The sequence below is a fragment of the Denticeps clupeoides genome, chromosome 4 (genome assembly GCF_900700375.1).
Source record: "Denticeps clupeoides chromosome 4, fDenClu1.1, whole genome shotgun sequence".
In the NCBI taxonomy this organism is placed as follows: domain Eukaryota; kingdom Metazoa; phylum Chordata; class Actinopteri; order Clupeiformes; family Denticipitidae; genus Denticeps; species Denticeps clupeoides.
In genome coordinates this window covers 11,743,415-11,756,158 of record NC_041710.1, presented here as the reverse complement: position 1 = coordinate 11,756,158, position 12,744 = coordinate 11,743,415, and the positions used below count along the sequence as shown (strand labels likewise).

General features: G+C 44.4%; 1 protein-coding gene across 4 annotated transcripts; it reads left to right on the top strand.

Moving 5' to 3' along the window:
- Window positions 1-882: 882 nt before the first annotated feature.
- tle2c (TLE family member 2, transcriptional corepressor c) lies at window positions 883-12,591 on the top strand. Of its 4 annotated transcripts, XM_028975235.1 has the most exons (15): window positions 888-1,470; window positions 3,311-3,423; window positions 4,455-4,518; window positions 5,981-6,025; window positions 7,013-7,075; window positions 7,345-7,419; window positions 7,758-7,935; window positions 8,023-8,039; window positions 8,409-8,513; window positions 8,719-8,760; window positions 9,513-9,665; window positions 11,344-11,466; window positions 11,589-11,894; window positions 12,176-12,295; window positions 12,401-12,591. In XM_028975235.1, exons 1-12 carry the CDS (start codon window positions 1,447-1,449, stop codon window positions 11,464-11,466), a joined length of 1,002 nt encoding a protein of 333 aa, XP_028831068.1. In that variant the 5' UTR covers window positions 888-1,446; the 3' UTR covers window positions 11,589-11,894; window positions 12,176-12,295; window positions 12,401-12,591. The 4 variants fall into 4 exon arrangements, with proteins under 4 accessions (XP_028831069.1, XP_028831068.1, XP_028831067.1 ...); XM_028975236.1 differs by having other exon boundaries at window positions 883-1,470; window positions 7,761-7,935; window positions 11,589-12,295; XM_028975234.1 differs by having other exon boundaries at window positions 11,589-12,295.
- Window positions 12,592-12,744: the final 153 nt, after the last annotated feature.

The window sequence follows — 12,744 nt, the reverse complement described above, 5'->3', positions numbered from 1 at the left end:
TCCGTGGATGACTGTGACAGCTTCTGTGCAGGGCTCGTCTAAGATGGCCTCCCTGCTTCCTCTTGTGCGTCGGCCCTTCTCTCTCTCTCTCATTTCCCTTTTCTATCTGTTAGATTTCCGAGCTCCCCGTCGGTCGGGGAAGTGGCGGATTCCACTTTCATCCCCGAGGAGGGTGGACTAGTCTTGTTATTCTGAGTCGCGCTGACTTTGTTGTGGTCACCTTCAGCCACGCTTGCAGATGGCAATCGCTCCACATCTGTAAACGCATCGTCTTTGTTTTAAACCACGATTACCCATCTAGTAATCTGCAGCCTAGTTAAATCAAATTAAATCCAAGTTCACTTCCTCGTGTTTCCTGCTTCGTGATCCCCACGGAGCCGCTCTGTGACTGCCACTTGTTCTCATGTAAAACAAATTTAAATACAACCGCATCGCCCAGCAATCAGATGTGTCAGGCCCTGCTCGCAGATTTAATGAAAGATCGTGCCTGGGTGATGTCATAACCTGCTTCTGCCCACAGCAGCCATTAGGATGGAAATGCGACAGTTTGGATATCAACATGGCAGCCTGGCAGATTTGTGATGCTCGTCTGAACCGCTGAACGGTGGTCGTGTCGCTGTCTGTGGTGGGCTGCGGCACGGGAGGTGACCGACACGCCAACCGTTGACGCGGGACTGCGCCTCCGAGGGCGGAAGAGAACTACACGGACCAGAATTCCGTTGTCCTGTCCACGGCGCAGGCGATTGGGCGCGCTGGCCTGCCTACGTCATCGCCCAACGTGGGTCCTAGCCCTCCCCATTGGGTCGTCGCGTTTCCCTTTTTATCGAATGAGAGGTGATCTGGAGACCTCAGCCAAAAAGATGCGTTAAGGTCTCCGCGACCCATTAACACTCCAACCTCTTTATTTCCTTCTGAAAAATGCCTTTAATCAACGTCGCCGGCACCTCGGGGTAATTCGGCTCAGGCGGAAGCGCTCCGACCCCGTCTCCAGCGGGGATTCGGGCACCCTGTCCCGTTCCGTCGGCCGCCAGCCGCCGTAACCCCGCCGCGCCACCTTAAACGGCGCGTTAGCTCGCCGCCAGGTTCATGTGCGGCTCCGAGGCTTCGGCGTAACGCGCACTGGGGTCTCCGACGCTGGAAAAGGCCGCCGGATCCCCGCCGAGCGGTGAGACGCGGGGTCGGTCGCCGGACGTGTGCGGTGTTTACGTTGTTCCGGTGATGGAGGAGGACGCGGGCGCGCGCTGCGCAGCCTTTCTCCGCCACGGGCGCGCGCGCCACACCAGCCCGTGATTCTCCGTCTTTTGTTTTATTTATTTGGCTTTCGCGTCGCCGCCGCCGCCGTCGACGCTGTTTTGCACCGACGAGCGCACGAAAGGGAAAAGGAGGAAGCAGAAGTTCCTCCCGCGCCGCGTCCCGAGGGTCCCGGTACTTCGGCGCCCTGACACCATGTATCCCCACGGGCGGGCGCAGGTGAGTGTCGCTCGGCCGCCGCCGCTGGTAAGGTTACGCCCGGGTCTTGGGTTACGCGGAGGTGAGAGTTACCGCGGGGTAATCAGGGTCATGGTTTCGATCGGTAATTGCCGATGGTTTGACGCAAACGACACCCCGGTGCAGTATTTAAATTCACTTGAGGGGAAAAAAACAAATGCGTGCTGTGGATATTTCAACAATTACAATCATTACTGGACCAGTAAAATGGCATAAAATATGCTTAATTGCAGGTATTGCAGTGTCCCCGGCACGTATACGATTATGCTTTATCCCTTCATCCAACTGCAAAGAAAATCGCTTTAATTACTTCTGATAAGTAGGCCTCAGAGCATCAAACCAGTGGGCACACACACACACACACACACACACACACACCCTGAATATAGTGGTGCACAGGATGTCCCTCAGTCAGCATCCACTGATTCCAGCTCCGCCGGGCCGCCTCCCGAGTCGACCAGTGCAGGGCCCTGTGTCACGGCGAGAGGCAGGTGTTTGTCACCGCGTCCCGCCGAGGCCCCTGTGGCAGCGCAGGGTTGTGCTTTTGTGTCTCAGCGGCCACCATGATGAAGCGGTGCTTTGTACGAGCGTGTGTTTACTTATTTATTCATTCGTGGGTCATTTAAACTAAGAGCTGCGCAGTGGGGACCTTAATCACTGCTGTCTGTGTGTGTGTGTGTGTGTTCATTCTCCTCTATTGGGTGTGTTATGATTATACAAGGCATATGGGCTTCAGAGGGGGTGTGTGTGTGTGTGTGTGTGCTGTTATCCTTCGCCATCTGGCATTTATCCTCTATCCATACATTAAATCCTTTAATGCTTTAAAAAAACGGCACAAAAATAACAGCACCCCCACCCCTGATCTCGCCGAGGGGGGGGGCCATTGTGTGGCCGTAGTGCACAATGCCGGGAGATTAGTCACTCAGACTAAATCAGCCGTGTCTGCGCTCTGCTTCCTCACCACCCAGTCAGCAGCCATCGCTCACGGTATCGTGTAAGCTGTCCTGTAGAGGGCGTGTGTGTCTGAACTCCCAGAATACACACACACACACACACACACACACCCTGATATAAACACAAACATGCCGATTTCTACGCATGCACACACCATCCGCGCCTTCTGGGAGACTGCTGGCACCGTCCTGCCCTCGCGCTGCTTGTGTAGTCATGCACTGTGAGCTAAATATTTCAGCAGCAGACGGTTATTCACGGCACGCTGGTCCTGCACTGCCTCGTGTCTGCGGCGCTGCCGCTGTGGCGCGGCACGTAATTACCACTGAATTAGGGAACGTCCACTTGACATTCTCTTTTTCGTCCTTTAAGAGGAAACATTTGGTGTGTTTGACATGCACTCTGTGTGTGTGTGTGTGTGTGTGTGTGTGTGTGTGTACACTTATTTCAAACAGATTGTTCAGTAAAAGGGATCCTATTTTGCTGTCCTTCTTTAGACATGAAATATGAAATAGAGAAAAATATGAGGTTTATGACTTTTTTTTTTTTTTATTCCTTTATAACATATATGTAATTTAGTTATTGCGGCCAGACTTGTGTGTGTGTGTGTGTGTGTGTGTGTGTGTGTGTGTGTGTGTGTGATTTTACAGATTCTAGTTAACAAAGATCCTGACATGGATAAGTGGCTTTAGGAAATGGTTGTGTGGATCGTGTTATTTTACTACTCCGTTACTTACCTGGAGAAGCTCACTCTCTTCATCTCTCTCTTTAAAAAGAAAAAAAAGTCCCACACTCTTCTAGTTTTTATTTTACCTGAAAGTTGGCGCGATCACGACGGAGCAACGGTTGATCAAAGTTTATCTCGCCCCAGGCTCCACTGCTGCCTGGTCAGCACATGAAGTTCACGGTCCTGGAGACCCTCGATCGGATCAAAGAAGAGTTCCAGCTCTTCCAGGCCCAGTACCACAGGTACGATGGAGCAAGGTCAGCCTTGATCGCTTCATTGTGGGAATCTGCTAGAACCCGTCAGCGCTGCTATCCAGACTTTTCCACTATTATTCCACCTTATAGTACATTATTCATTGTGAATCAATATAAGTGCATGGCTGAATAAAATTGATACAGGTAGTAATTACAACATTATGCAAAGTCCTATTGTAATTAGACTATTGTTATATTCTTTATTTCTTGACATTAAGGATGAAAATTATTCTATGACTTTTTGTGTGTTACTGTTAACATATTTTATTCGCTCTATAGTGCAACGGTCCTCAAATGTCTTGGATCTTTGCCGGGTCTACCTTGTTGAATATTACATTTAATGATTTAGTCAAGGCCTATTGCAGTCTGATATTATATTATATTGGCATCATCCTGCCATGCTATCAACAGAAATTGCAGCCTAATTAAGAAATAGGTATAATTAAATAAACATGTAAACTTTAAGCATTCAAACTGGAAAAAAATCCAATTAAAATGCCAAAAGCATTGAATTAACCGATCTTTCACTTCCTGGTTATAATCGTGAACCACGTGAACTCTGCAGTCCCTGCATGGTCGTGTGTACTGGTAAGAGTCACGGACCGGGAGAAATTTAGTTGGACACAACTGAATGGAGTTTGGCTCCCATGTGGAATTGCAGTAGATCACGCAAAATGACATGGCTGGCGGGCCCTAGTTTGGTGACCAGTGCCTTGTGAACAGCAATGTTCACCCTGGTCTGAACTGCTGCACAAACACAGTGTACAAAGGTTGGAAATAACGGAGTAAAGCCCACGTCTCAGCAACATTCATTGTGACCTTTAAAATCTGATCAAATTCAGTTGAGTGCTTTTTAGCACGACAAACTTTCAGCTCCTTACCATGCAGGGTGATTTATTCCACCCAGTAGGAGTGAGTATGGTATGAGGCAGGCCTGCAGAAAGAGTTGTATGCCTTGACCTGGTACACTTACTTATGGCAAATGTTGAATTTTCGGTGCTTTTTCAATATGTTTTGTTTCTATCTGTGTTCAGTCTGAAGATGGAGTGTGAGAAACTGGCCAGTGAGAAGACTGAGATGCAGAGACACTCTGTTATGGTACAGATCTTTTTCCAGCACTTAACAAACATTGTTATGTGGATTTACCTCTAAGTTATATTTGAATCCATAATTAAAACAATGAAATTATTAAATGGCCTTTCAGAATTTTCAAATGCACGTATATGTAGAGTACTGTGCAGGTGTGCGGGGGGAAATGCTGTAAACGTATATCTAATAAAAATTTCAACCATTTACAAAATGCAAACAAAAGGAATACCTCTATCATACTCATTATTAGATGTTACTGACCTTTGCCTTCAGCTTTGCATGTAGATTGAAACACAGTCATTAAACACGAAACGGAAAGAGCCGAACAGCCAAGGTGAGGTTGGGGAAGACAGATCACATGCCGTGGCCAGATCAGATGGTTATACTGCACCAGCAGGGTTTTTTCCAGAGAAAGATTTCAAAACAGACCGGGGTTTGTTCTCCTCAAGCAAAGTTGAGAATTGTAGACACAGTGGTCGGCCAAGGAAACAGAGAGAAATAGCAGATCAGAAGATGGCACTGCCATCAGCTCAGAACTGGCACGAACCAACGGGGCCCAGGTACACCCATCTGTACACCCATCTCCACCATGTCTGGCCAGAAGTGGTCTTCATGAAAAAGTGGCAACCAAAAAGCTGTACCTCTGACATGGAAAGAAGGCCAAGAAACTCAAAAATGCACGAAAACATAGGGACTGCGGTGCAGAAAAATGACAGCCGGTGCTCTGGACTGACGACTCAAAATTTGAAATATTTGGCTGCATCAGAAGGCAGTTTGCTTGGTGAAGGCCTGGAGAGCGGTACAATAAAGAGTTGAAGATTTGGTCAAGGTTAATGACCTCAATGCTCCAGCGTACAGGTAGATACTTATCCATCATGCCACACCATCCGGTACACAGATGATTGGACTCGAATTAATTCTGAAGCAAACAACCCCAAACTACTTTCAACTAATCTTTTGCGTAGGTGTGTGTGTGTGTGTGTGTGTATTTAGATGGGTGCAGCCAGGCCTGTTTGCTAAAAGCAGTAGCAGCTCAGTGGCTGGAAAATGTCAACTCTTTAATGCAACCAGTGAAATGTTTTGATGCTTGACAACAGTTTACAGTCAGCCCATAATTCATGTTTGGATTATTTATTAAACCTGTGGGTAGGTAAGCATGTAAAATCAATTCCATCTAAAACACATTCAGGCGAATTATTGAACATGATGCAATTTGACCACCGGGAGTGCAGTGCAGCCAGCGGTGCGGTGCAGACTGAGGTCAAAAAATACGATGCAGTGGACCTCCGTTGGGGTTTCATTTCAGAACCTCTGGGGTTGGGGGCTCTGCGCTGACAACTACATGTTTGTGGAACCTGTAATAACAATGAGGTGTATGTGTGAGAGAGAGAGATTATCTATAGGATTAAACCAGGAATAATTAATATAATTATATATATATATATATATATTGTTTTTTTTTTTTCTGCAGTACTACGAGATGTCTTATGGATTGAACATTGAAATGCAAAAGCAGGTAAGAGGAGTCCTTCTCCTACTACTTTTATTTTTAATTAATTTGAAATAAATTAAAGTAAGTCTGACATTTTAAATTGAATCTGGAGCCGCGTAAAAGGTCATGCTGCTGTAATAGGTTTTGGAATAAACAAAATGAAATTCTTTTTTTCCACACATACGTATGAATCCTCCCTACGCCTTGTTTCTACCCATTATAAATATGAGGAGTTGTCCCAGCCTGTCAGTAGGTGGGGCCTGTAGCGGCAGGCGGCAGCAGGCTGTGGAAATTCAAGGCTGGCCTGAAACATGCCAGTTTGATCAGTCATCTGATTTATTGGGATTCATTTTTAATGACGGACTCTTTCCAGCAGACACCTGGGTCCACCTGGCTCTGTTATCTGTCACAGCAAATGTGGCCATTTATTCCTGCACTGTCAAAAGGGCCTGGTGTGTGTGTGTGTGTGTGTGTGTGTGTGTGTGTGGGGGGGGGGGGGGGGGGGGGTTATTACTGTGTGTGTTTGTGTGATCGTATACAAAGATTCTGTTGCAGTGTTTATGCTCTTTTCTGGTTCTTAAGAGGATTTTAATTTTGTGCCTGGATGTGAGCATATTGGGTCTACAAACACACTGACACACCCGTGGATGCACAACATTTACACACACACACACACACACACACACACACACACACACATACACACACACACACACCAATAATCCAGGCCATTTCCAGGCCATCTGTTGTAAATATGTGGGATTTGAGTGTTTATGTAGGTCAGGGGAAAGACAGCTGAAAGTCATGTGAGTGAGTATAAATGAGAGCGTGTGTGTGTGCGCGTGTGTGTTTGTGTCTTTATCTTACAACTACAGTTGCAGCTAGAAGCCCCTGGGTGGCAGGAGAAAGTAAATGAAAGCACTGGTTCATAAAAACTCATCTTTTACTTAATGCTAAAGGTGTGTGTGTGTGTGTGTGTGTGTGTGTGTGTGTGTGTGTGTTCGTCCTCAGGCAGAGATAGTGAAGCGACTCAGTGCCATATGCTCTCAGATCATACCCTTCCTTTCCCAAGAGGTGAGTGATTTGTCTGTATAACACCATTCTAAACTCTTCTTTTTCCAGAAATTGTGGAAGTAATCGTTATAGATTTAATATTCTGTGCAGTAGTATAAATAATCACAATAATCTGCCGTCAACCAGATAACACACACAAAAGGTCACACTCACATACTGCTACTGTGTGTGATGCAGGAAGATTTTCCTCGCGATTGCTGAATGTTGGATACATGAAGACATATTGTAAATATATCTGGAAGTATTCCTCTCTCTGTACCTCTCTTCAGCACCAGCATCAGGTGGCTCAGGCAGTGGAGCGCTCAAAGCACGTCAGCATGGCCGAACTCAATGCCATCATTGGGGTAAGTGTGTGTGTGTGTGTGTGTGTGTGTGTGCTTACTGCATGATGCATACTGGATTTATTCAATATGTTTAAGATATTTCTGAAATGTCCAGTACTGAAGTCTGTCTATTTGAATCATATTTGAATCTGTGTGGAAAAAGTAGATTATTTACCCACTGTCTAGTTCAGTGGAAACAGATCTCAAGCAGCACAACAAATCAAGTGTATCAGTATTCAAAGGCATCTGTTATTCTGTTTTGTAAAGTTCTTCTAGGGTATGTGTGTATGTATAGAGCTACAAGAGTTAAGTTTAGGTGAGTATAGCATTAACACATTTATTTCTTTTTTGTGCTGTAGCAGCAGCAACTCCAGCACCTGTCCCATCATGCACCTGGCCTCCCACTAACACCTCATGCCACAGGGTTCGCTCTGGGGACCAGTCCAGGTCTAGCTGCCCTTCCCACAGCATTTGGCTTCTCAGGGCCCTTTGTTGCAAAAGATGACCTTTCACACCCCCCATCTGAGGACCTGAGAGGTGAAGGCATACCTGGATACCGTGTTTACAAGCAGCTGCAAATTTTATTCATCCTTTTTCTGACAAATATATATTTGTTTGTTTCAGATGGAACATCTACAAGGGTTAGTGTCTTTTTTTTATTATTATTATTTAGGCCTGTCCTTGGGCATTTCAAACATACAATATTGGTCCAGTTTGGATCTGAATTATTTTTTCTTTCATTAGAAATTCTATAAAAATGTAAAATCAAAACAGACTAGGATCTGTAAAATGTATACTGTATCAATGCAACTCTGACATGGTAGAAATTTTGGAGGATGGATAGGAAGTTTTGTATTAATATACGTTACAAAAACACTTACCCTTTTGATGAATGTTGTAGATTGTGAATTCTATAGATTTCTGCCTCAGTTTTGTGAGGATAGGTGAGCCTTTGGAACAAGGACTGGATCTTGTCATTCTTCTTTCAATGGGGGTGTTTCTCACTTCAGAGCAAGTCAGCGTCCCCACTCCACAGTCCAGTGGAAGAGAGACAGAGAGGGGACACTCGGAGGAGGACAGCAGGTGATGAGAGAACCTCCGCTCCAGTACGCAGTGTAAGATGCTCCTGTTTTAAACATATTTCCCCAGTACCATGACTCACTTCCTGTGTAGCAGATTATTTCACATTACACACACACACCAACACACACACTCTCATCACTATAGACAGGAGGAGAACATCAAGTGGTTCATGCTTCAAAAAAAGTTACTTTGCATCATAAAGACTTGTTTTTTTTGGGTTTTTTTTTTATTCCACAGGATGTTGAAAGGGATAAGCTTGATGCTGACTTGAGTAAAGAGGTAAGTTTCTAGGGGTGGGGTACACGGATTGTAATCTACATATTTAATGTATGTAATTATCCATGAAAAGTTGGATTACATCAAACATGAATACATAGAATGCAAGCCATGTGATAAGATCAAATTCTATATTTTGTGCATGGGAATCCATATAAATATGCATGCACATTTGTGTCTAAGAGGCACATTTTCCTGGTGGTTTATAAGGCATAGTGCAGTTTGCTAATGTCACATATAACAATTAAATCAGAATTAAAGTGCTTATAATCTACTGCTGTGCACAAGGACAATTGCAGTAAAAAGAACAGAGAAATTGGAGATGATGTGATGCATTGTCTACATTCGTGGCCAAAAGTTTTGAGAATGACAGAACTATTGCTGCTTCCTTTATTATTATGGCAATTTGCATATACTCCAGAATGTTATGAAGATTGATCAGATGAATTGCAAAGTCCCTCTGCAAAATACAACCAGTATTTTTGTCATTCTCTTTTGGCCATGACTAGAAATCATTCGTAGGGTGTGTGAGAACTGTCAGTCATGCCTGTAGACTCCTCCCCTATTTATAAAAGAAGGCTGGGTGGGTAGATAGTTGTTCCTCTGCTTGCTAGTTATCTTCTTCTTGTCTGTTTATTGTGTATAAATCCAGAAGACATATATGTATATGGCCCTATGCCATATGTTTTATGTAACATCATTGATGGGTCAAAATCACATACGCCATGATTGTCCTGGTGTGTGTGGTTTCCCAGGGTTCCAGGCTTCAGACAGGCATCCCTCCTTCGCCAACAAATGGCAATGGTATGGATGGGTCGCCCTCCTCCAGGAGGAAGCCGCATAGCCAGAGCGAGCCCTCCACCTCCACCCCATCACCTACAGCAGCCAGTAGCAGACATCTTCGTCAGGTATGCACAGGGCGATTTAAGAGAAGAAGGCTTAATACATTTCTATTCATTAAGCCTTTTGCAGCAGTATGTTCATTTTATGTAAAATGATGTAGTCCCTGACAAAAGTCTTGTCGCTTGTGTACAAATTGACCTGCTACTGAAATATATTTCTAATCAAGATTTTTTTTTACAAGAAATGGCTCATTTTATTCCCAACAGCTTTTGTAATAATGTTTCAGCGCAAAACAAAACTGTCAAAAAAGTATTCTAATATTCAAAGCTTGGTAAAGCCCATTGAGTCAAGTTTTGCAAAGACATAAGTGTTGTCACTTGTCATATGAGCTTCACCTGTGACTAATAAGGGATGAATTAGGTCTCAGGTGGGTATAAAAAGAAGCCCAGTACACTAGACCTTCACATTAACTGCATCTAGACCTCTGAAAACATGCCTAAGATTCACCCAGAGACTAAAGTGTTGATTATCAAGAGGCTGAAGACCAGAACCACTGCTGATGTGGCAGACACCTTCAATGTGTCTCAGTGTCAAGTACAGAGGATAAAAAAATGATTTGAAGAGACTGGAGACGTTTTTGACAAGCCCAGGTCAGGCAGACCCCGTAAGACAACTGCTCGAGAGGACCGTTTGTTGGCTCGGAAATCCAAGGCCAGCCTATTTTCCATGACACCTGGTCACCTGAAGTCCCTGTGTCAACCACAACAGTTTGTCGGATTCTGTCTTGAAATGGCCTCCAGCACTAAACCAAAGACAATTGAAAAAAAAATGTGTGGCCAAGGCCCACAGCCTGCTAAAGGGATGGATGCTGGAAAAGTGGCAGAAGGTGGATTTTTCAGATGAATCTTTTGTTTAATTACACCACAGTCACCGCAAATATTGCAGGAGACCTACTGGAGCCTGAGATTCACCCAGAAAACAGTGAAGTTTGGAGGCAGAAAAATCATGGTCTGGGGTTACATCCAGTATGGGGGGGTTGAGAGATCTGCAGGGTGGAAGACAACATCAATAGTCTGAAATACCAAGAAATCATAGCTACCTTTTATATTCCCAACCAAATTCTGCAGCAGGATGGTGCTCCATCACATACCTTTTCATCTCCACATCAAAGTTCCTCAAGGCGAAGAAGATAAAGATGCTCCAGGCACCAGACATGAACATCATTGAGCATGTGTGGGGTAGGATGAAAGAGGAAGCATGGAAGACGAAACCAAAGAATATTGATGAACTCTGGGACGCATGCAAGACTGCTTTCTTTGCTACTCCTGATGACTTCATCAATAAATTGAATGAATCCTTGCAAAAACCACAGGGATGCAGTCCTTCAAGCTCATGGAAGTCATACAAGATGTTAAATTTGGATCTCACAGCACCACTAAATTTGATGACACATTTTTATATTTGCGGTAAATTTGTTCAATTCCTGTACAGGCGACAAATTGGACCTTTCTGTCTTGACTTTCAGTGAAACTAATTCATTTCAATGCATTAAACATCATTAAGTAGGGTTTTAGCTTTTGATACGAGCTATTTCTAACACCAATTGATTAATTAAAAGTCAGGTTAATAGGAGGTGTTTCTACAAAATAGATAAGCGACAAGACTTTTGTCAGGGACTGTATAAGTAGGTGAGTCTGTGATCTGGACAGCCACTTTTTAGCTCCCATCACTGTTTTCTTTCAGGTGACAACTCGGTCTCCCTCTCCCTCCAGTGGTGTGTCTGTCACACCAGGATCTCCTCCTCCAGTGCCTCCTCCTCATCAGTCCTCCCGTCCCGAGCGCACTCCTCCCCCTGCCTCCCTCTAGGTGAGGGAATGTTTGACTGTGACAAGCAAGAAGGACCATCTGCTGAGGGTCTTTTTATGTTCGTGTGGTCCAACTATGTTTTTTTTTTTTCTCTCTCTCTCTCTCTCTCTTTCTGCTGTTAGAGTGAATGAGGAGGGCTGGAGGAGCCGCTGTCTGTCCCCTCACATGCCCCCCCCCTCTCTCTCTGTGTGGGGAGTCTTCGGTGCCTTTCTCTAGACGCTACATTCACGCCAACCCCAAATCTAGCACCATCCAGCAATACCATCAGCGTCTATATACTGCTCTCTGTTACAGACGTTCTTATGGATTCCTCTAGAAATATATACACACAAATACACAGACATACACACTCTCATGCACGCTGAAAGATTAACATGCAAAGGAGACAAATGCAAACGCTGCAGCTTATAATGGCCCTGGCTGGCAAGGTAAACCAGGTTTATACTGCTATTTGGATTCAAAATGTAAAGTAGAAAAAATGATATTGCTGCACTACGCATACAGTAGCACCATAGTGAATTCTTTTAGCAGCATGTTTACCGGTTGAAATGTCTGGATGCCATCGACAAAACACTGTAAAATTCATGAATTGTGCCCATTACACAAAGAGCAGACACTAGTGTCATATATATTAAGGGTGCTTGCCTCATTTTTTTGTCTGTTCATAGTTCCATGTTTAAGTGCAGCCCCGCCCATCCTTTCTTTCCAGCCAATCAAATGTATGACAATGCAATCTACTCATGGAAATACTTTCCAAATGGACCTATTAGGCTTGCTCTCCTCAAGCATCATGTGCACCTCCCACCTTGTGCGCAGAGGTTCAGATCCGGTAAGATTCATAAACAGTGTTAATATTAAGGCTCTCTCTTTTACCATAATCAGTGTGAACAGTGGTGTAAATAAAATGTGTCTTTTCATCTCATTGAACTGTAAGGATCCTCCTTCAGGACTGCGAATGGTGGACCTGTTGCACCGTGGGAATCCCAGGGACATGCACATGGCTCCCTCAGTTCACCCGCCCAGTGGTGGGACCAGTTTACCCAGTTCACCTGAGAACTGCTGTCTGGCCATCAAGTCCAAAAAAAAAAAAAAAAAAAAACTCAACCAGCCAGTGTCCATATTTATGCCTTCAGCTTTTTGAGTCTTTCGTTTTCTACCCACGGCTTCTGTATATACAATGAGCAATGGTTTCAAATGTCACTCTTCATTCACAAATTGGGATAATTCAGTTAAGTAACACTGAAGTAATATTTGACTAAAGGTCATAATTATTCTAGT

Coding starts and splice junctions, on each gene's coding strand:
- tle2c (XM_028975235.1), top strand. CDS start 1,447: ATGTATCCCCACGGGCGGGCGCAG. Junction 1,471..3,310: donor ATCCCCACGGGCGGGCGCAG/GTGAGTGTCGCT, acceptor ATCTCGCCCCAG/GCTCCACTGCTGCCTGGTCA. Junction 9,666..11,343: donor GTAGCAGACATCTTCGTCAG/GTATGCACAGGG, acceptor GTTTTCTTTCAG/GTGACAACTCGGTCTCCCTC.